Below are 19953 nucleotides of genomic sequence, written 5' to 3' on the forward strand. Positions count from 1 at the left end.
CCCTCCTTAGACCTTTGTAGAAGTCGGACTTCTGTAAGACACATCTGCTCTCCGTCATCTGACAGGACTGTAGGCACAGGACACTTCTGTGTGCGGTGAAATTCATTGTAAGGCAAAGAGCACCAAACCAAACTCAGTCTGACTTAATCACATGACCAACTCTCTCATCCTGCCTCTTGGACAGTAACAAGGAATTCAATTGGAAGAGGAGCACAACTTTTCCAGCCTGTAAAATCCCAAACATAAACCACCAGTTACTCTCTCGTGTAAAATCTAAATATCCTTTTTCGTTCCTGTTTCCATCCCCATATTACTCATTTCCAAACCATCGCCTGCTCCTACTTCTAGATACTTGTTTTTTCTCATGGGAACTGCCTGGATAAAGTTAATAAAAATACAAACATAAATCTAGCTTCCAAATAGATCACATATTTGATCTGATCACAAATGAGGCATCTAGGGTGAAGGAGACTACAACTCAAAACTTTGAGAAGAGAGGACTGTTCCCTCAGAGAGCAGTGTCTTCAGAGCTGAAAATCTTGGTGGCGATGGCCTGATAGTCTGCAACAGGAGCCTTCCCATCAAAATCTGCCGGCAGGATGTCCGCGTCGAATTCTTTGATGTAGTTATCCAGCACGTCACCGTGAACAAACACCTGAGGAAAGATCAAATCAAATCAGATTTATTTATATCATAACATACGATCATAACAAAGTTACATCAAGGCACTTTACACAAAGAGCAGATCGCGACCTAACTCTATAAAATTTAAAAGAGACCCGACAGATCCCCCCACGAGCAAGCACTTGGCAACAGTGGCAAGGAAAAACTCCCTTAAAAGGCAGAACCTTCAGGCAGAACCAGAATCAGAGGGGCGGCCATCTTCCTCGACCGGTTGGGTTTAGAGAGGGGGTGAAGTTGGGTAGAGTAGGGAGAGGGGCTTTTCAACACAGGTGCAAGTGAATGAAGTTCAAGATATGACTTGTTCAGATGAGAGAAAGCAAAAGCACACAAACAGAAAGAGTTGATCGTCACAGCCCTACCCTTTCCAGCAGTTTGCTCTTCATGAAAGGTTTCACCACGTTGTACGTGGTGGTGAAGTACCAGGGCTGGTGAGTAACGTGGACCGCTTTGAAGCGGGCCGGGAACGAGTCCTGTCGGAGAATGCGCAGCAAAAATCTATTAGAGTTCACACTTGTGAGGTTCCCCAAATGGAAATGCTCAGGTTTCCCTTTGAGGCTGATCAGACCTGCAGCATGTCCACCATCTTCTTGAGCTCGGCTGGTTTGATTCCTGAGGCGTGCTGCATGGTGAAGCCCTTGAAGTTCTCGATCAGGACAAAGCCGTTGATCTGAGTCTCTTCATTCTCAAGTAACTTCTCCAGGATCACGCAGTATGCTCTCAAAATCTGTGACACACAGACACATTTGGAAACTTAGTTTTTTTTTATTATTATATTAAATAATTTAATATATATTAAATTGAAGAAATGGCCTTATCATTATCTTGTTCAAGAAACTTTATCTGAAACTGAGGGGCGAAAGGTAGATTTTAAGGTATGCAATCATTTCCTTTCACTTAATAAATCAAGAAAATACTGAAATGTTTACCTCCATCTACATACCTCATCAAATGTGATCTCCTCCAGGTCCCAGTTCTCGATGTTGAAGAGCAGGACCACACGGCCGTGCTTGTCTCTGCTGGGCAGGACCACGGGGTATCCTGCCTCAATGGTGCTGCGGACCGCCTCAGGGGTCAAGTTCTCAAAGAGCTCGGGATACTCCTTCCTGAAGCGGACATAACCTAGACAGAGGTATGGTTTCAGCATTTTTCTATAGGAAGGGGGTGCAGGTTCATATCAGATATTATTTTTGATAAATTTCTGTTCCAGAGTCATATCTATAATTGAAGCCTGTTGCTTATATTGTTATATGGAAAATGGCAAAACTTCAGCTTTTGCTCTAAAACTAAATGCTACAGGCCAGAATGAGCCCAGGAGTGACCAACTTTTGTGAAGATAACCAACACGTACACACAAGTGAACAAACACATGCACTCACACACCTAAACAACACAACTGAAAGATCAGCTGCTCTCTCTGAGCTGCTCAGTGCAGGTGGTTGACATGTCAAACACAATGTTACCACTGTCGTATGCATCTACAGAGCTGCACTGAGCCTCATCATAACCAGGCCCCAATTATTCAACAGTGAGTGTGTGTGTGTGTGTGTGTGTGTGTGTGTGTGTGCGCATATTGAGCAAACAGTAATTAACCCAAAAGAACAAGTTCACATGATTCTGTCAGTGTGAGAACCAGATCTTAGAAAGCAAAATGTGAAAAAAGGAGCCTTTTGTTTTCAGAGATGGCTGGATGTACATCCACTGTCAGGGTTTAGAGGATGAGATCACAGTTTGTGATTGCTGATTTATTTAGATATGTCTCATTGGGGATAATGATCTGGATTATATTATTTTATGTTAGTTTTTGGGGCATTTACCTTTTATTAGTATTTTTACTCATTAAAAGGTTGAAAAATAAGTATGAATAATGTGTATGTGCCCAAGTTCCAAGTACATGCACACACACACACAATTATGCCAACAAATTATAAACAAGTCAAAATTATGGACTCTTTTATGGACAGCAGTGTATAAGCACTCTACTTTTTCATCTCCTCTCCCAGACCAACACAATCAGCACAGGCGTTGTGAAGTTCCCAGCATGACACTGTGTGTTCACAAGGAAGAGTAATCTTGTTGTCCCATTAGGGCACAAAGGAGGGCTTTGTCAGGAGAAAATCAGAAGCATCCCAAGGCCCCCAATTAATGAACATATGCCTCCCTGCCGCAGCGATGTGCAGGGTTCATGCAAACTAGCAGCACAAAAGGGGTCTAACTCCCCATTACTGAGGCTGCTGGAAAGTGTTGACAGAATCAAAAACACAGAACACACGGATGCCAGTTTTTAAAAAAATCAATATTGAATGTACACAAGTGGGTTCTACAGTTCTAACTTACTCACCCTTCATAAGTTCATGGGCTCTCATTACTTTAAACTTGCGGGCTCTGAGGAAGCGTAGCAGCAGAGAGTCAGGTTTATCCCCAAAACGCTCCAGCACCAGCTTTGCCAGGTCGTCTCCCTCTGCGGCCATCTCCTTCATCAGAGCACGAAGGTCTTTTAGAGACGATGCCCGGCTCTCATCTGTCTCATTCAGCTCATCCTTCGCCTTGAGTAAAAATAATTGCACGAATAGAAGATGCTCTATTACGAGATGATACCATCACACAAGGCTAGACACAGCAGGAAGATATGGATTTAATATTCAGATTTTTTAACATTCTCTGTACATGTTGCTTTCTGGTTATTTTATTTGTTATTTTCTTGACCTTTTGCGCAGTGTGGCCTGGCAGTTTGTGGCACGGCCCAAACACTGGCCCATGATCCTTTACTGTCAGATGCTCCAGCTTGGACCGCATGGCCTGCTCCTCCTCAGACACCACACGAAAAGATCCAGTCTGCACAGAGACGAATGGAAAAGATTTAATGTAAAGAGAACTCTTTCTGGAGGTTTTTTTTATCCATCAGAATTTTTACTAGTTTTTGTTGCTCTATAAAATCTATTTTACATGCTTTATTGCTTCTATGCTTAAATGGCAGCTCAGCACATATACATGTGTGTATATATTTAAAAGCTACAAAATGCTCACAGAGGTATACAACAAATGTACCAGAGAGCCATCTCAGCCAGAGCGGACCCCAAACGATGCACACCAGTGAACGGCTAGTTAATCTGCTTCACATGATTACAGAAAGAACTTCTAAAGCCACTTCTTAAAAACAGCTTATGGGTCCATCCCAGAGTCCAGCATCTAGTGGCACAATAACAGCATTAAGCAGCTTCATGTGCTGGCTATCAAATCTCCAAGCACTGATGCTTTTAACCCAACTCCAAGGTATTTAACCGCAGAACTCGGGGCCAGACAAAGTGACACTTGAGTACTTTCAGTGACTTGTTGCAAAGTCATTAAACTCACAGCAGCCATGGTTGCAGCGTCTCACAGTAGCTTCAGCAACGCTGTGAACAAAAAAGGATTGTTACAAAAAAAACAAAAACTTGAAACCGTGAAACTCGTCTTGGAAAATGTCTAAGTTTCTTTACCCATCAGTGGAACACACATCCTCTTATGCAACCAGTAAGGAGAAAAAAAAACTGTAGAGAGCGCTGCTCTCCCAGAAACATGACTCAGTCTGCTTCAAAACACACATTCGGTCAATTAAGTGTAAAGATAATGCATGACAGACTCACAGATTTGACAGATAAAATCCAACTACAAACTAAAAACTGAGGTGCATGATTGAGACGAGATTCATTGAAAGCACACACAGAATTTGATAAAGGCATCTGATTCAAAATTGAATAGTTTAAAAAACTAATCCGGCCACAAAATATTAAAAATGGTACAAGCCCTGCAGCTCCACTCCAGGAAAAATGCACGATCAGTTAGTGTTTAAGACAATATAAAACGGCATGAGCTCTGAATTTACACACTTTACAACACATTCATGTTATCTGGCATTTAACATTCAATGAAAATTAGCTTTGCTTTTCAGAGCTTATTTGTTTTAATTTGAATTATGTCCAGATCCATCCAGAGATTATTTTCACTGAAGAGTTGAGCAGCCTTACCTTTGCCAGAGAGGATGAGAGTAGTGGACAGAATGACCCGGGAGACAACAGGACGAGAGAGGACCAAGAGGGGAGGAGTTGGAAAAATGTCACTCAGAACAGGATTAAAATGACACAGTGGATTACAATGAGTGACTAATCTATATAATGCAAACTGTGATGTGAGGGAGGAGCTGAGCTGAGGTAGGATCTGAAATATCACCCTGGTCCGAAGGGGCCAAAAGGGCACTGACAAAAAAACAAAAACATTATTTGAACTGAGATTTTCCGATTTTAGAAATAACAGGAAAAAAAAAGGATATTTAAGAGAGATTTAAGAAGCTCTAACCAAAAAAAAAAACTACCAAAACCAAAATGCTTTAACATTTCTGAAAACACAAGAAAATGACATGGCGTAAAGTGACAGGAAGAATAGCAAGATAGAAGATCAACAATCCAGAAAATAGGCACAAAAAAAACAAAAACAAAAAAAAAAAAAAATCCTTTGTACCTTTGTAACCTTTGTACTTTAGACTGATGGTCACTAAGAAACCGCAATCGAACAGCAGAGAACTAAACAATTCATAATCAAACAACCAAACAAGTACGTAAATCATGCTGAGAATGAACATTTTAATTTCATTTTCATCACACGTGATTATTCATTCATTTAAACATTTTTGAAATTTAGAAGCTAAATAATGAAATAATACCTTTAAATTGACTGGTTTTCATCCAAACTCCATTCACAGTATGTTTGCACATATTATATGACACTGAAGAGTTTGCTTTTGATTTATCATTGCTGGCTCTCACACCCCTGCATCTGCAGTCTCCAGTGTGTTAGGCTCCTGTCACCCACTCAGGCTGATTGCTAATCGGCACATGTGACACGAAAGGTGGAATTTTCCTGTGGAAGTGTTATATGAGGGAGAAGACCACCTGTGAAGGGCGACTCACACCTTGAGCTCTACATTTGCACATTCCTCCTTCACATTGTTCAAATCCTTACGTGAGGGGAGCCTCTTGTTTTGGATCCCTGATCATGGATTAGTTGTCCATGGTTGCATAACATCAGAAAAGTTCTCTATTCCGCCAGTCATTTATCACAGTTACAGAGAATCTAATCATGTTTTTCCTTTATGTATCTATCTCCCTTGGCTTCCTACAGCCACATGCAGAAATATATATAGAAACACACAAAGACACACATTATAAGGCTCTGTAGGTGAAAGGATTAGCCTGGAGGTCTGCACATGATATCTCATTTGCCCAATCCATACAAGAAACAACAAGGCAACTGACAGCTTTCAGTTCATGAAAAGAGTCTTTTATTTAGCATATGATCATCCAGGGACTGAATACTTTTCTCGGTCCAAATGACATTGAGCACTCCAAGGAAGAAGCCACCATGAAAACGCAGCCCTCCTGTTGGCTTAGAGCAGAGCAAAGAGTGCTGTCGGCGAGCTGATAGAAGAGGTTAATGAGCCCACAGTGAGGCTTGATGCTCTGCTGGGTCTCCCGCTTCCACACACTGAGGCCTCTGTCATCCTGAACTGGCTCTTTTATCAGCACCCCTCATTAGTGGGTGCTCATGAATAACCTCTTATTCTCTTGCAGACACAATCAGGGGTTAACAATACCGCCATGTAGCCACATCAGAATTGGCTATATGAGTGTTTTTGTCTCTGGAGTCCAGTTAAGGTCTTTGATGTGGAGGAATTCCTGCTAGTTATGTCACACTTAAAACAAAAACCCTGTATGAATACAAATGCATAGAAATTCCTCTACATTGCTCTGCTGTTAGTGATGTGATGTATACAAATATTTTGCATTGATATGTCGCACTGGAAAAACCCTGTTTAATAGTGGTAATGGTCCAGTGTCCTGTACAACATGACAGTGACCTATCAGGGGCAACGTCTGGATCCTGAAACCAAAGACAATGAATATAATTCATAAATAACTCCTTTTTTAGTTTCAGGTTGAATTTGTTTCTACTTTGACATGTCAGAATGTCTTCTCGAACAAAAGAGAATCAAGTAACCTTGAGAAATGGCTTTAGTTGTATTGCCAAACCAATAATGCAGAGCTGTGATGTTGCCTCTGATCACAAATGCTCTGCAGGATCAACACTCCCATCTGCTGGCTCCTCTTTACCCAAGTGGAATCAGACACCCCTGGGACAACAGCCAATGAGGAAACACCCTGTATTGGTTAATGCCGTATTTGAGGATTTTTTGGGGTTAGAATTTAACTAAATCAAATCGGTCAAATAACACAGTAAAATTTAGGCTGTTTGGCACTAACACATCTGCATCAATATTCAAGCATGACTATGCTTTACTGGATTTGACTGCAGTTGACAAAAGACATTGTTATAAGCAAGAGCAATAAAGTCATTTTTGTAAAATACATGAATATTCAAACTATATTATGTAATATCTTTTAGATGCCAATTAATATAAAGCATGTTTATTATAAAGATAGAAATATATAAATCTGATAAAAAAATATTTGTTCATCAGAGAGTAATTTCAGTAAATTTAAGTTATATCTTTTACTACATTAAGCATAAAGATTGTGTATATATTATTATTATTATCATTATTTAAAGCCCTCTAACAATGATTATAGACACACACAATGGATAAGTCAGGCAGAAAATGTCTTTTATCTTATAGGTCAGACATCAAAGTTGCTTCTTGCATCAATGATCATAAGTCATTAAGGAATGAGTGTAGAGCAGCTTTCAAACTGACAGTTACTGTTTTTTATATGAACAACACATTACAATGCAGAGAGGCGAATAAATTGCTTCCTTTTTCAGGGGTAAATTGATTCATAACTCTTATTCAGGATGCCAAGTTTCAATATTTTTGCTGACATAAGGATCAGGATAATAAGGATCATTCAGGATCAAAAACCGAAAAAAAAAAAAAGAAGCAAAAAACTCCACGTACCAGTTTTCTACTCAGGAAAAAGAAACAGATCATCACATGACTGAGTGAAACAGGACATGTGACTAAATAGAGTCAGTTCACAGCATAGACTCAGGCAGTGGACATTTTGTATGTCTAGTTTGTTTTATATGTGTAGACCATGAATAATTCTGTTGTTCAAATTACGCTGAATAGACATACCCAATGTGCTATACAGTGGCATCTGACACAAACAGGGGACTATACAAGAAAGGGAACAGTTCTCTATTTTCTCTGGACTTTTAAAGCTTCCACATTTGCCCCCATTTAAAAAAGAGGAATTCAAAGTGTTTAGCATTGAGAATTAGGACTTTATCTAACGGGCAAACAGCCAGTTCTAATGTGCAAAACCGACTGGACTGATCTAGGACAAAGGTCAGCACAATGTAAATACTTAACAGTAGGTTGATAAAACTCCATCGCATTCTAGCCCATTTATGGAAATGATTACTGATTTTTTTTTTAAATTAAGTACACATTTTTTCATCATTGCCACCTTTTTATTTCTTTTTTGTGCGCACATCCGCTTAAGGCATCAAGGAGTCCATTTGGATTTGACTACTTTGCTGGGCAATGAAATATTGATAGAAGCAGCGTAGTACCAGAAACTATATTTAAAAGCATCAAACTAAAATGTCAGTAGTTCCCAAATAAAACCTGTGTCCGTGGAATACCGTTAATAACAGTTTACAGAGACCAACAATCCAGCTGAGCCTGGAGTAAAGAACATACCACATAAAATACGTCAACAAAATGAAGGCACAGTGATTTCTTTTTCTGGGAAAAAATAAGCTGGCCCTCTCCCAGTTTTAATTTGCCCAAATAAAATATAAACATGAAATATCTGGAGGTACTGACTGTATTGTCATGGTTAAATTAATTAGGTGTAATTATATAGCACGTCTTTGTTTAGCAGGGTTCCCTCAATAGTAGCAAATGCTTTTCGTTGAAGGCCATAAGCTATGATGGGGGGATTTAGTGAGACAGCAACCCCTTTCCCATTGTAGCAAAACGTATCATTCCAGGAAGTGGTTCCTCTTTTGATAAAATCTTCTGAAGAAGTAATAACATATATGTATACATACGCATAAATACTCCTTCATGAAATGTTTAAACACATATTGAAACACTAAAACACCAACATCTGTTGTCAGGTTCTCTTATGCAATAAAAAACAGAGTTGGATTTAACAGTGTGTCAGCAAAACATATTGCTGATCTAGTAGAGACAACCGTCTCATCATACCAAGGTCACCCACAAAAGTGTAGGAGCTGCAGTCGTCGGCACAAAGAGTCCAGGCCACATCCTGGCAAACCTCATCCCAAAAATGTCAGAGCTGCCATTGCGGTGAAGCCCAGCAGGATGAAGAGCACCTTGAGAAGCTGCTTCCCAGGGGAGTTCAGCTCGTGAGGCAGGATCTCCAGGAAGGTGATGTAAACGAATGTCCCAGCGGCGAGTCCCTCCAGAACAACCTGAATCAGGGCGCCAGCTTCTAGCTGAGCCGCTATCACGCTGATGCCAATACCGATGCCTAAAGGTGACATCATGGCAAACACCACAATGTAAGTAACTACCCAGAGTGGACGAACTGCACTCTGGACCAGCTTCACAGACAGGCTGAACACTATGATGCTCTTGTGGACAAGTATAGCGATGCAGATCTCTAATACCTGGAAAACAGATAAAAAGTTTTATGTTTATTTCTTCTTATTAAGAAAGCTCAAGAGACAGTCTGCACAAACTTTGTAGATAGAGTTTGGTTGTGTTTCATTAGGAAAATTAGACTAGATTCTGATTTTTCAGATTTCCAATTTGCTGTTTAAATGAAAGGCAGATAGTAATTTCTGATGATTTCTTCGAGCATGACATAATTTAATGTCTGAAATACATACATTAACTAAATATACAAAAATGTAATCAATAAAAAACATTCTTGGGTTCATTGCAAGAGAGGATTCATCCACTTTGCCTATTCACTGCGTCGACAAGTTGTTGACGACAAGTCACGCGTTGACGTGATCAGTGCTGGATATTTGTGACAACTCTGTCTGGAAGGAGGCTTTTCAACATCTACAGCAAAACCATCAGTTATGCGATTGTTTACTGGCCACATCCTGAGCAAACATCTCCATCAGTGTGGCAGTGTGAGAAAGTCAACCACTGCAGCTCAGCAAGTTACTTTATAAGCTGACTCTTTTTCATTCAGTAGGCTGACTTAGTGTTGTTGCCATTCTTGGATGTTTTGCATTATGATTTTAAAATATTTAGATGTTTCTAGAGAATAATGTATTTCTCAAGAAGGGATTCATCCAATCAAATGAATGAAAATAATAATAATAAATCCAGTCGAATGCATACAGCACATAACTTGCTGTAGATTAAATGTGCTGCAGGAAACCGCATAGCTGTGACAGCTTACTTTAGCTGTCTTGTGAAACAGATTTAACTTGCGTGACACTGAGAGTCCTTTTCTGCCAAAGTGTCCCGAGGCAAAATACATAAACCCTGCCAGTTCCCCTTTGAGACATATGCGATGACTGTGAAAATAATTTCAACGTTATTTGAACAGCACTTTGCTAAAACAAATGTTTACATGCGCAAGTGCATGATCTGCAGTAAAGCGCCAAGACCCAGACAGGTGAAAATGAATAAGAGCTGTAGTGAAACCAGAATCGTCTAGTTCTGTCTAGTTCCATTTGTAAGAAAATTTCATTCAGAGAATCCCTTTTCACTTTTACAACTACACTAATAAATTGCTGTAGTTACAGTGGTTCTTAGAATAAAATGGTCTAACAAAGCTGCAGTACTATTACCCCATACAACACCATTATGTGCACTCATGAACTTGATTCACATGCTATTCTCTGGAGCTGTCAAGTGAAGCAGTTTTCCTTTTCTTACCTTTGAATCAGTGTTCTGTAGGCCGATAGCAAGACCCTCAAAAACTGAATGGAGCGAAAGGGAGAGGAAGAGAATGAAGGAACGAAACGGGGAGTGAGCCTCAAAGTCAACATGCACATGGTGTCCATTGCTCTCCAGATCTCCATGGCTGTGGCCGTGGCTGTTCCTGTCGTCTACTATGAGGGGCGCGTTCTCCTCCTGAGCTTCTCCTATCTCCCGGCAGTTTAGGACAAGCTTCTCCAGGATGAGGACAGCAAAGAAGCCGGCAGCGATGATAAACTCTGGAAGAGGGAAGCTGGTCTATTTAAGACCAATACTGACATTAAAGAGTTTGCAGATTGGGTTTGGCAAAGGCAAGAATCAGGGAACAAATTTAACCAGACAATAGAACAGTACAGCAATGAAAAGGATAACTAGCAGAGTGAAATGTCAGTAGTTGTTTTATTCTTGATTAATAAAAATTACTACAATGTTTCCTTTTCAATCATTGGAATCATTGAACAATTGGCTTAGACTCTGAGGAAGTCACCACTGCTTGAAGGAAACCTTGACAAACCTCTATCTTCTGAGCATCCAGCTCAGTGCTGATGTCAGAAAGATAATCTGGAATGATGTCCAACAGGCATGCAGCCAGGAAAACCCCGCCAGCAAAACAGCTGATCAGACTCAGAACCGTACGGTGAGTTTCTGTGAATGAAGAAACATAAAATATGTTGTAGGCTTGAACAATGAGAAAATGACTACAAACAAAAAGCCTTAACTACAGAGCATAACTGTAGTTACAATTTTCTAACTTGGTACTAACATGTGAAACCAAAGTATTTCTTATATAATATGCCAATAATTGAAAAAAAAAAAAAAAAAAAAAGACTTATAAAGTCACTGATTTCCAAAGTTAACACAATTATTGGAAATCAGAATGACCCAATAGAGCGTCCACCGTTGTCATGAAGGGAACTGATACTTTCACTTCAACTTTAAAGCATTCATCATCCTGACAGGCTAAACTACAGCCACTCTGTTTCATCTTTATCAGGTGACTGCAGCCCAGGGGTGACAGGGAGGGGTCACTGATGTTTGTGAAGAACATACATTATAATTACACGTATTTCCTTTATCGAAATGTGCAAAGAGTTTTTTTTTGTTTGTTTGTTTGTTTTTTTTTTCGTGGTGTTTGAATTTGATCAAAGAGTGCAGCACCTCGTGTCAGCCTTTCTAAACCTGAGAAGCTGTTATCACGTCGTTATTAGCTGCTAATCTAGAGTTGATAAAATCAGAAGATGTTTATTTCCTTTATCGTGTTATCTACGCCTAAAACATGTGATTCAGTCGGACGGAAAACCTGGTGAAACCACCGTGTAAGCTAGCCTGACACCAAACTTCATTTACACCTATGTGTTTACCTCTTAAAAGGCAACGCGTCGTACAATAGGCTTTGAAGTAATCATTGGCCTTCCTCTGATAATTCAGCAGCATTGGTTAATAAACACCAACAATGGCATGATTTTTTTTTTTTTGATTACCAACCTGTCCCGTCTGTGTTTCTGAACCATTTGACACGGGCAGGGATAAATCCGAACAGGAGAGTGAGGAGCAGCAGCCCGACCAGAGCGCCTATTTTCACCTGGAGAATATAATCCATTTCGCTGCATAAAGAGTCCGATTAAAGGTGAGATCCGGAGCCCAACTGCATCACCGTTACACTAGCTAGGAGGCTCGTTAAAGCTGGCCATCGACAAAAACCCAGAGTTTCACTGAAGCCTGCAGACTTCGTCATGTTGTGTTTGTTATTCGAGGACTAGTTCCGCCCACATTCTTCTCTACGGTAACCCAGAAGGGTCAAAAACACGCTTTCGGAATAGGCAATCCAGGGAGCACATATGCACTAGTCTATAAAACCAAAAACAAACAAACAATAAACAATGGTGGCACAAAGGGGTGTGTGGTGTATGATTCACTCTTTAAATACAACACGATCATTTTAATGTTATCAGTTAGAAAGATGACAATTTCTGAGAAACTCAGACCCACATTTGGGTGTTGCAAAAAATCCGTTTGTAGTAAATTTATTTCTTACCGACAAATGAAAAAAAAACTGTATTTCATACAGGAATACAAAAAATGGAAAGATACAAAACTGAACAATTAAATTTGATTAATAAAAGTAACACGATGAAGTTAAACTAGTTTTCTAATTGCATATCTTCTAAACACCAGCAGATGGCGCCCTGCTCACACCATTTCTGCTTTCCCGGCGACACGAGGAGGAGAACGAGGTGATGACGACAACTTCATGCGCCGGAAATGTTGTCCCTCACTAGAAACTGTGAAATGCTGATGTGTTACAGACGGCGGTAGGCGGCTGGGTTAGTTGTTTGGTGTTTTGGATGCAGTGACACGGTTAGAAGAGGCAACGGCGGAGGCTGGCGGCGACGTCCATGTGACAGAGGAGGCCAAAGACGAGAGCTCAGCAGCCCCGAAACAGAGAGCGAATGGCGGTGAGAGAAACAGACACATGCCGCTGCAGCAGCCTGCGACACCTGACTCAATGACTTCAGCTGTTTACTACCGAGGAAAGAACCAAAGCTGCGGTGAGACCGCCAAGAGCCGCAGGGGGACAAGATCATTGTCACCTAAGTTATTAAAATTTAATTGAGTCCGTCAGAATAAATCAAAAGGCTGCGCATAATGATCTGCAGCAGGTTTGATCACGTCCAGGAGATCTGATCTGTTTGCAAGCAAATCTCTTCACATCTGGTTTCATGCCATGAAAGTTCAGTTTCTGGAAAAGTCTTCAAAAGTTCACTTCCCCTTTCAGTGTGAATGCCCTACATTGTAGTAACATCTGTATTAAAAACGTCACTGAGACATTTAGCCTGCCATCCTTAAGACAGTAGCATTAGTTTTGAAGCTCACTACTTCAAAATCGGCACATTTACAATATATGAATACCTCCATGATGTAATGTCACAGAACTGTTATCTCTATTTTCTCCAAAAGCCCAAAGGCAAAGTTGGCACAAAAGGAAAGAAGCAGATCTACGAGGAGAATGAGGCAACTCTGAAGTTCTACACAAGAGTCATTCTAGGAGCAAATGTAAGAACCTGAATGTTGTGAACTTGTTTTGTTTTTCCCTTTTGTTCGAATGAAAAGTACAGAATGAGACATCTGTATCAGTTTTATTCTCAGCGAATCAAAGATTTGGTCATGAATTTGGCAAACTTCACTTCTCCCATCAGCAGTTGTGGCAGAGGAACATTGTTCATTCACATCTGCTGCTTTGTGTTTTGATTTGAAAAGCCAGTGCCATTTTCATATTTCTACCAAAATGCTTAACATGCTACAACATTATTTTATTTAATGGTATTTTATCCATAAAATTTTTACACTTACATTTTTATGTTGATCCTTGAGTTGTCTCAATTGCAAATTAGGTCATTTTTAGGCAAAATATATATTTGAAAAATATAACTTTAATGGCATAAACAATTTCTCAGAAGCAACAATGTTTATTCTGCACATTTTTCTCTAAATTCTTCTAATATTAAATGTAATGTCATTTATGACATAGAAAAACAACAATGGCGTGTTTTCATTTATTATTAAAACAGCTGTCACTTAGTTTTCTGCGATTTACTACTTGTGCGGTTTTGTCTCCTGAAATGTTCTCCAGCTCCATTTCAAATACTCTTCTCTTCTCCACAGGCAATATACGCTGCTGTAAATCTGCTGATATTCTACAGTTCGTCTACATTTTGGACATGGGTGAGTGCATTGGATCAAAATAAATTGAAGGCTTAATATCCACATATCATGTAATTTCTTGTAAAACTCTTTTGTTGTCCTTTAACCATGTGTGGCTTCTCTAGCTGCTGCTCATGTTTGCACTAGCAGTGTATGTTGGAAGTTACCGCTCCATGTCTGCTATGGCCAATCCAGTGTTTGCTGAGGATGGAAGTCTCCTAGATGGCGGAATAGACTTAAACATGGAGCAGGGAATGGCAGAGTAAGTAACCCTTATAATAAAAAATAGGGGCTCAAATATACTGGAGAAAAGCCTCATTTTCTCCTGTACATAAACCATGACAGCATGAATTTGGGATCAAAACTAGATTTTTTTTTATGCGTGTGTGAGATGACTACTTCCTGTTTCTCAAAATGGTTTGTCTTGAAAGTGTGCACACAAACAGTGCATGTGCTATTGAGATCACCTTCAAATGTTACTTTCCTCTCACCGCAATAATGTCTTGTAAACAATTTGTATGAACAAGTTACAAATGTCTTGTTGTTGTCAAGCTTAATTCATTGTATTTCCCAGCTAGTAAATCAAATCCTACATGCTGGGAGGACAGCACAAACCTGTTCTGTGAGAACTGACAAGTGTCATTTTTCATTTAGAATTTATTGTCTGTGTGATCTGGTTTTAGGCACCTGAAGGATGTTATCCTGCTCACAGCCATAGTACAAGTACTCAGCACAATCTCCTCTTATTTCTGGTATCTTTGGCTGCTGGTAAGGGATTTTATAGTGGTGGTGTGGTAGTGGTAAATCTGATGCAATAGCGGCTGTTTTTCTGATTTTTGTATTGTTTGTTTGGCTTTTGTGTGTGTGCCAGGCCCCAGCCCGTGCCCTACACCTGCTGTGGGTGAATATTTTGGGCCCCTGGTTTATGGCAGAAAGCCCATCAGCACCGGAAGAAGTGAATGAAAAGAAGCAGAGAAGACAAGAGCGCAGACAGATGAGAAGATTCTGATGATTCTAACAAAGCAGTATTTTTATTATCTACTACACAGATGACAAGGAACTCATAAGTTATTTAGGAAGAAATTTTGTTATTAAGTTAAAGTTGATCCAAACCTGATACTCTGGAATCTTTTTTCCTATAGTTTCTTGTAATCAAATTTTCTCCCTAAATTATGAAATGAAATGTTCCCTACTTAGATAATGTCATGGTCCAAATATAATTTATCCTCAAGCAGAGATTTAAGCGCAGGTATACTTTCAGTTACTCCACAATACCCACCCCTCAATGACGAAAATGAGCCCAAACTAAATTTGTTCCATCAATGCCACTTTTTTCATGGAATGCCTTTTGTTTTTCAGAAATGTCTCTGATGCAACACAATACATGGGTGATTCTCTGACATAGACACGAGATTTTGTTTGTGAGCTATTACTAGTTATACATTCAAAAGGTTATAAATTACATTTTAATGGGAAAATTGGAAAATTTTTACAATAATTTTTTTCCGCCAATGTATGGAGTTTATCATACATATTTTCAAAAGATTTTTTTTTCTCCCCCTTCCCCAGTTGTCAGGCTCTATGACTTTGCCTGAGTACTGAGCAATTCTTTTCATTTTTCTTTTTCCAGGAGGCCAAAATTTGCTTTTGGTGCCTTAATAAATACATTTAAGCATAAATGGTTCGATCCCACTGAAAAGTTTTGTAACACACTTAATGGGGTTATAATGAGATTTTCTTCGAGAAATCAAAAATTTTTATCTCCTCAGTCAAAAGTAGGAATGCTTGGCAAGTGCACCATAATGGCTATTACAGTTCTCAGCTGAGGTGTCCATAGCCCATACGTCATCTCAGTTCTGCCCTGCATCAATCAAATGAAGATCTTTTATCATTTTTGACTTACCATTTTGTCTCTATTGAAGTGTATTTATCGCACATAAAAGTCCGTCAGGCATGTATATTTTGTCAGGCGTTATTTGACAGATCCACTTATCCACATCATGAAAATGTTTTCAACAGACTTGAGTTGGCTTATGCATTGAATGGGAGGAAATAAAAAGATCTTTGCAGTGTTCAGTCCTCTTGTCATCACCTCTAAAGCTTTTTGAATAGCAGGCAGGACTGGCTGTGACCTCTGGATCTCTTTTTTCATTCAAAAAGCAATTTAAAGGAGATCACTTTTTTGCTGCTGTTGTAGCCATTTCCAAATTTTATTCTTTTTAAGTGATCAGTTCATTGCCAGATCCATGAGATGTCAGAATACCAGTGCTATCCAAAATGAATATTTATTGCTAAATGACTTAAACCAATGATCAAAGTCATGTAATCTTTCAGTTTACTCTATCCAGGTGGCAAAATGTCATCAAGGCTAATTGAAACACCAGAAAGTTAAAGCTTGTAAAATACGTTCTCTGTATTTCCCGATTTCCCGTCTATTTGAGTTTACATTGAATTCATAACTGCCATGACTGCACCGCACTGTTGTCTGGTGAATGATGTGGCAGTTTCAGAAGACAGCAAGTTGGCTTTAAATATGCGAAGACACAGATAGAATTTGTGAAACTAATAAAGTGGAAAATCACGCTAAATGTTGCTGGCTGCAGCACTTCAGTCATCATCACTTGTCTTTTCCAAAGGCTCTCGAAACCACTCGCATATTTGAGATTAGAGATTTAAAATTATAGCTGACAAATCAATGCACAGATGACAGTTTAAGCCCCATACACTGAAGTAACTTCCAACTTCTTGATGCACAGCAGCAAATTTTAACGTGTCTATTTCCATCTGGTTGAGTTGAGCCTTGTCCTCAGACAAAAATGTTGTTTACTATCAAGTCCACTAAGTGATTTTATACAGTATATCCAAGTGTTGACAAAAGTGTATTAAGTGATCGTGTTCATGCTCAGACTCCAAAGGGAGTGAGTGGGCTCAAAAAGCCTAGATCTGCTCCCAATATAATTACACATTTCTCGTTATTGTTCCGTCCATGCTTACCTAACTCGACAAGCTTCAACCTGCTTTCTTCTTCAGGTTTAAAGGGGAAGCGTTGCAGTGGTGTGAATTGTTTTAGAAAGGAAACAAAACAGCAAGGCAACTTCAAAGTTTGCCTCAATACAATGTAGGAATTTAAAAAGCTTGTTTTACCTCGCTTTTAAACTTTCCCTCAAACTTCAACATCCCCAAAAGCTTGCTTTTTCAAAATCACTGCTTTGACTTTGCCTGTCCTCCTTCATTCCAACCCTGTGGTCCTATACTGTCTCTATTATAGGGTTGTAAACAAAGTAACCAAAATTAGAGCAGCACGGCATCCAGTTGTCAGGGCCAATCCCAGATGTGGGCTTTGAGAGGGACCATGTTTCAGTGTAATTTAGCACTCGGGCCACTCACTCGCACATAACCCCACCCCCTCAAAAGTCACATATGTACTTTGTGTTTCCTGACGCTTGGCTTTTCCATTGGAAGATGTGTACGACGCTAAGTGAAGCTTTTAATGCATTTGCTTGAGACTTAAACCTTGACACATGTCCTTCGTTTCCAAAACGTTTTCATTCGCAAACCATTTTCCTCTTTTCTTTGTAACAAGAAACTGTCTTTGGTGAAGTCTCTCTGAAAATAACTTGCTGTATGTGAGAGCCCTTGTCCAAGCTGCTGATTTAAGATGGAGAGAAAGGAAAAGAGTGGGAGAGCGAGGCTCTTGTTTATCATGGCAGTAAAAACAGGTTCATCCTGACAAAATGAAATAAGGGAGTTGAAGCTGCATTCCATTTTCCAGGCTTTGTGAGTCATTTGCGTCTTGCAACCAAAAGAGAAAACTTCAACAGATTAAACCTATTTTGATTGTGATAGAATAATAATTAAACAAAAAAAAATAATCTAAACAGAGGTAAAAACAAACAAACAAACAAAAAAAGCAGTCAGACTGATAAGCAGACTGCATAAGCAGCTTTTGTCTCATTGGCTCTGACAAAACATGGCCTTCACATTTTAGATGCGTTTAAACTCACAGAGCCAGACAAAACAGGAAATTGGGGGGCATTTGGGCAAAAGTCAAGCCTTTGACCTCTGACCTGCAGCACTCTCTGTCTTTGAAGTCGAGAGAGTGAATCACAAGCAATTACATGTGATGCAGAGTGGGTTCCCTTGAACGTCCAGTCTCCGCTGTATAAACAGAATAAGAGCTCCATGCATGTGTTTGGCGGAGTCGTGGGTGTTGTGAAGTTCATCATCTCTGCTCTGTTTCCATCTTGTTTTGACTCTGGACTAAACTGAACTAAACACTGTGCACAGCTCATGTTTTGGTGAGGGAGTGGCCGGGATCAGTGCAGGACACCAACTTTTCATTTGACTTAAAAAAAAAAGTATTTTTAGGATACACGTGATTTCTGATGCTACTAACAAATAAATGTCGCTATTTCCTGCATCATCCTTTAGCTTAAAGATGACTATGGCCAGGGAGCGTTCACAGCTCCTGCCGCTGCCTTAAAAGGAAACTAGCTGTCAAGAATTACTGTTGCATTTCTGTGTGTGTGTGTGTGTGTGTGTTAATCTGAAAGCATCTTGAGTACCAGACTAGGTGGGAAATGCTCCACCTTCCTTTGAGATTGTCACCTCTGTTTAACGTCTCACTCTGTCTCCAGGCAGCTTGTCATCTGCTCCTGTTTGTCACCATCTGCAAACTGAAGACAGATGTCACAGATAAATGAACCACGAATACAACGTCAGATCCATCAATGTTCCTCTGCGATCGGCAGGTTCATTGAAGGTAACAGAATATCTCAAATCATTTGATGATGCTTTTGAGGGGATTTTTTTTTTTTCTATATGTCGGACAGTAATATATTTAATGATGAAGGTGAATGTGCTCAAGGACCCTGAAAAAGTTCCATCCTGTTTGTTTGGGTTTTTTTTTTTTATCTATTATACAAATTAAAAACAATACAGTGAATAAAAAATGGATGACTAATTGGTTCGAGCATGGAACTACCCATTTGCCGCAGACCCTCAGGGCCTCAGAAGGCTCAGAGTTATTCATATCATTTGTGGGCACGTAACTCTATCAATCAATAATCTTTGTGGACATTTGGACTGCTTTTCTGTCCAAAAGCAATTATCTTTGGTGCCTTGATGCTTAATCAAATTGCTTCAATTGGATTATGTGTCTTGATTAAGACAAGTAACCTCAGGCAGGGTTACATTATTCCATCATTAGAAAAAAATTTCTTTTTCCTTTAACGCTTGATTGATTATTAAGTGCCATAAAAATATATATGTAAATATTCCAAAGTTCTTTGTCTTCTCGGATCATAAATTCAAAAATGTTGAGTTTGTTTTATGTGGGAAAACTGAAGACAAAAGCAAATATTTCCGTTTGAAATTCTGGTACTGTCAGCTGACAAAGTGATATGACTTATTTTCTCAATTACCTGGAGAAATAATAATACTGACATGTACAGTAGGGGTCCCTAAAGGATCCCTAAACTGAGACACTAGACCAGACCACACAGCCCCAGGCTATAAGAGCTTACTTATAGAGTTGTTGTTTTGTTTGTGTTTTTTTTATCTCATAAACTGTTTAAACCCATGATCAGAAGGGCTCCACACCGTTATTGTGTTATTGATGGATGAGTTGAAGTGAAAGTCAGTGATCCCCCTTTTTCTTT

The 19953-nt window shown here is 39.5% G+C and overlaps 3 protein-coding genes across 4 annotated transcripts; 1 reads left to right on the forward strand and 2 right to left on the reverse strand.

The window, feature by feature from the left end:
• Positions 1–508: 508 nt before the first annotated feature.
• Positions 509–4164, reverse strand: LOC115041177 (retinaldehyde-binding protein 1-like). Its single transcript, XM_029498501.1, has 8 exons — positions 4161–4164; positions 4061–4076; positions 3388–3562; positions 3023–3227; positions 1625–1803; positions 1250–1408; positions 1044–1154; positions 509–655 (listed from the first exon to the last, which is right to left on the reverse strand). The coding sequence occupies exons 1-8, from the start codon at positions 4162–4164 to the stop codon at positions 509–511; spliced, it is 996 nt and encodes a 331-aa protein (XP_029354361.1).
• A 3130-nt stretch (positions 4165–7294) lies between these two features.
• slc39a1 (solute carrier family 39 member 1) lies at positions 7295–12336 on the reverse strand. Its single transcript, XM_029498283.1, has 4 exons — positions 12077–12336; positions 11106–11236; positions 10550–10849; positions 7295–9318 (listed from the first exon to the last, which is right to left on the reverse strand). The coding sequence occupies exons 1-4, from the start codon at positions 12189–12191 to the stop codon at positions 8965–8967; spliced, it is 900 nt and encodes a 299-aa protein (XP_029354143.1). The 5' UTR covers positions 12192–12336; the 3' UTR covers positions 7295–8964.
• A 525-nt stretch (positions 12337–12861) lies between these two features.
• Positions 12862–16365, forward strand: tmem208 (transmembrane protein 208). 2 transcript variants are annotated; one of them, XM_029498445.1, is made up of 6 exons: positions 12862–13140; positions 13550–13645; positions 14255–14314; positions 14419–14555; positions 14977–15061; positions 15165–16365. In XM_029498445.1, the coding sequence occupies exons 4-6, from the start codon at positions 14428–14430 to the stop codon at positions 15300–15302; spliced, it is 351 nt and encodes a 116-aa protein (XP_029354305.1). In that variant the 5' UTR covers positions 12862–13140; positions 13550–13645; positions 14255–14314; positions 14419–14427; the 3' UTR covers positions 15303–16365. The 2 variants fall into 2 exon arrangements, with proteins under 2 accessions (XP_029354305.1, XP_029354304.1); XM_029498444.1 differs by having other exon boundaries at positions 12862–13047.
• The last annotated feature ends 3588 nt before the right edge of the window (positions 16366–19953 follow it).

Source organism: Echeneis naucrates, chromosome 3, assembly GCF_900963305.1.
Source record: "Echeneis naucrates chromosome 3, fEcheNa1.1, whole genome shotgun sequence".
NCBI lineage: Eukaryota > Metazoa > Chordata > Actinopteri > Carangiformes > Echeneidae > Echeneis > Echeneis naucrates.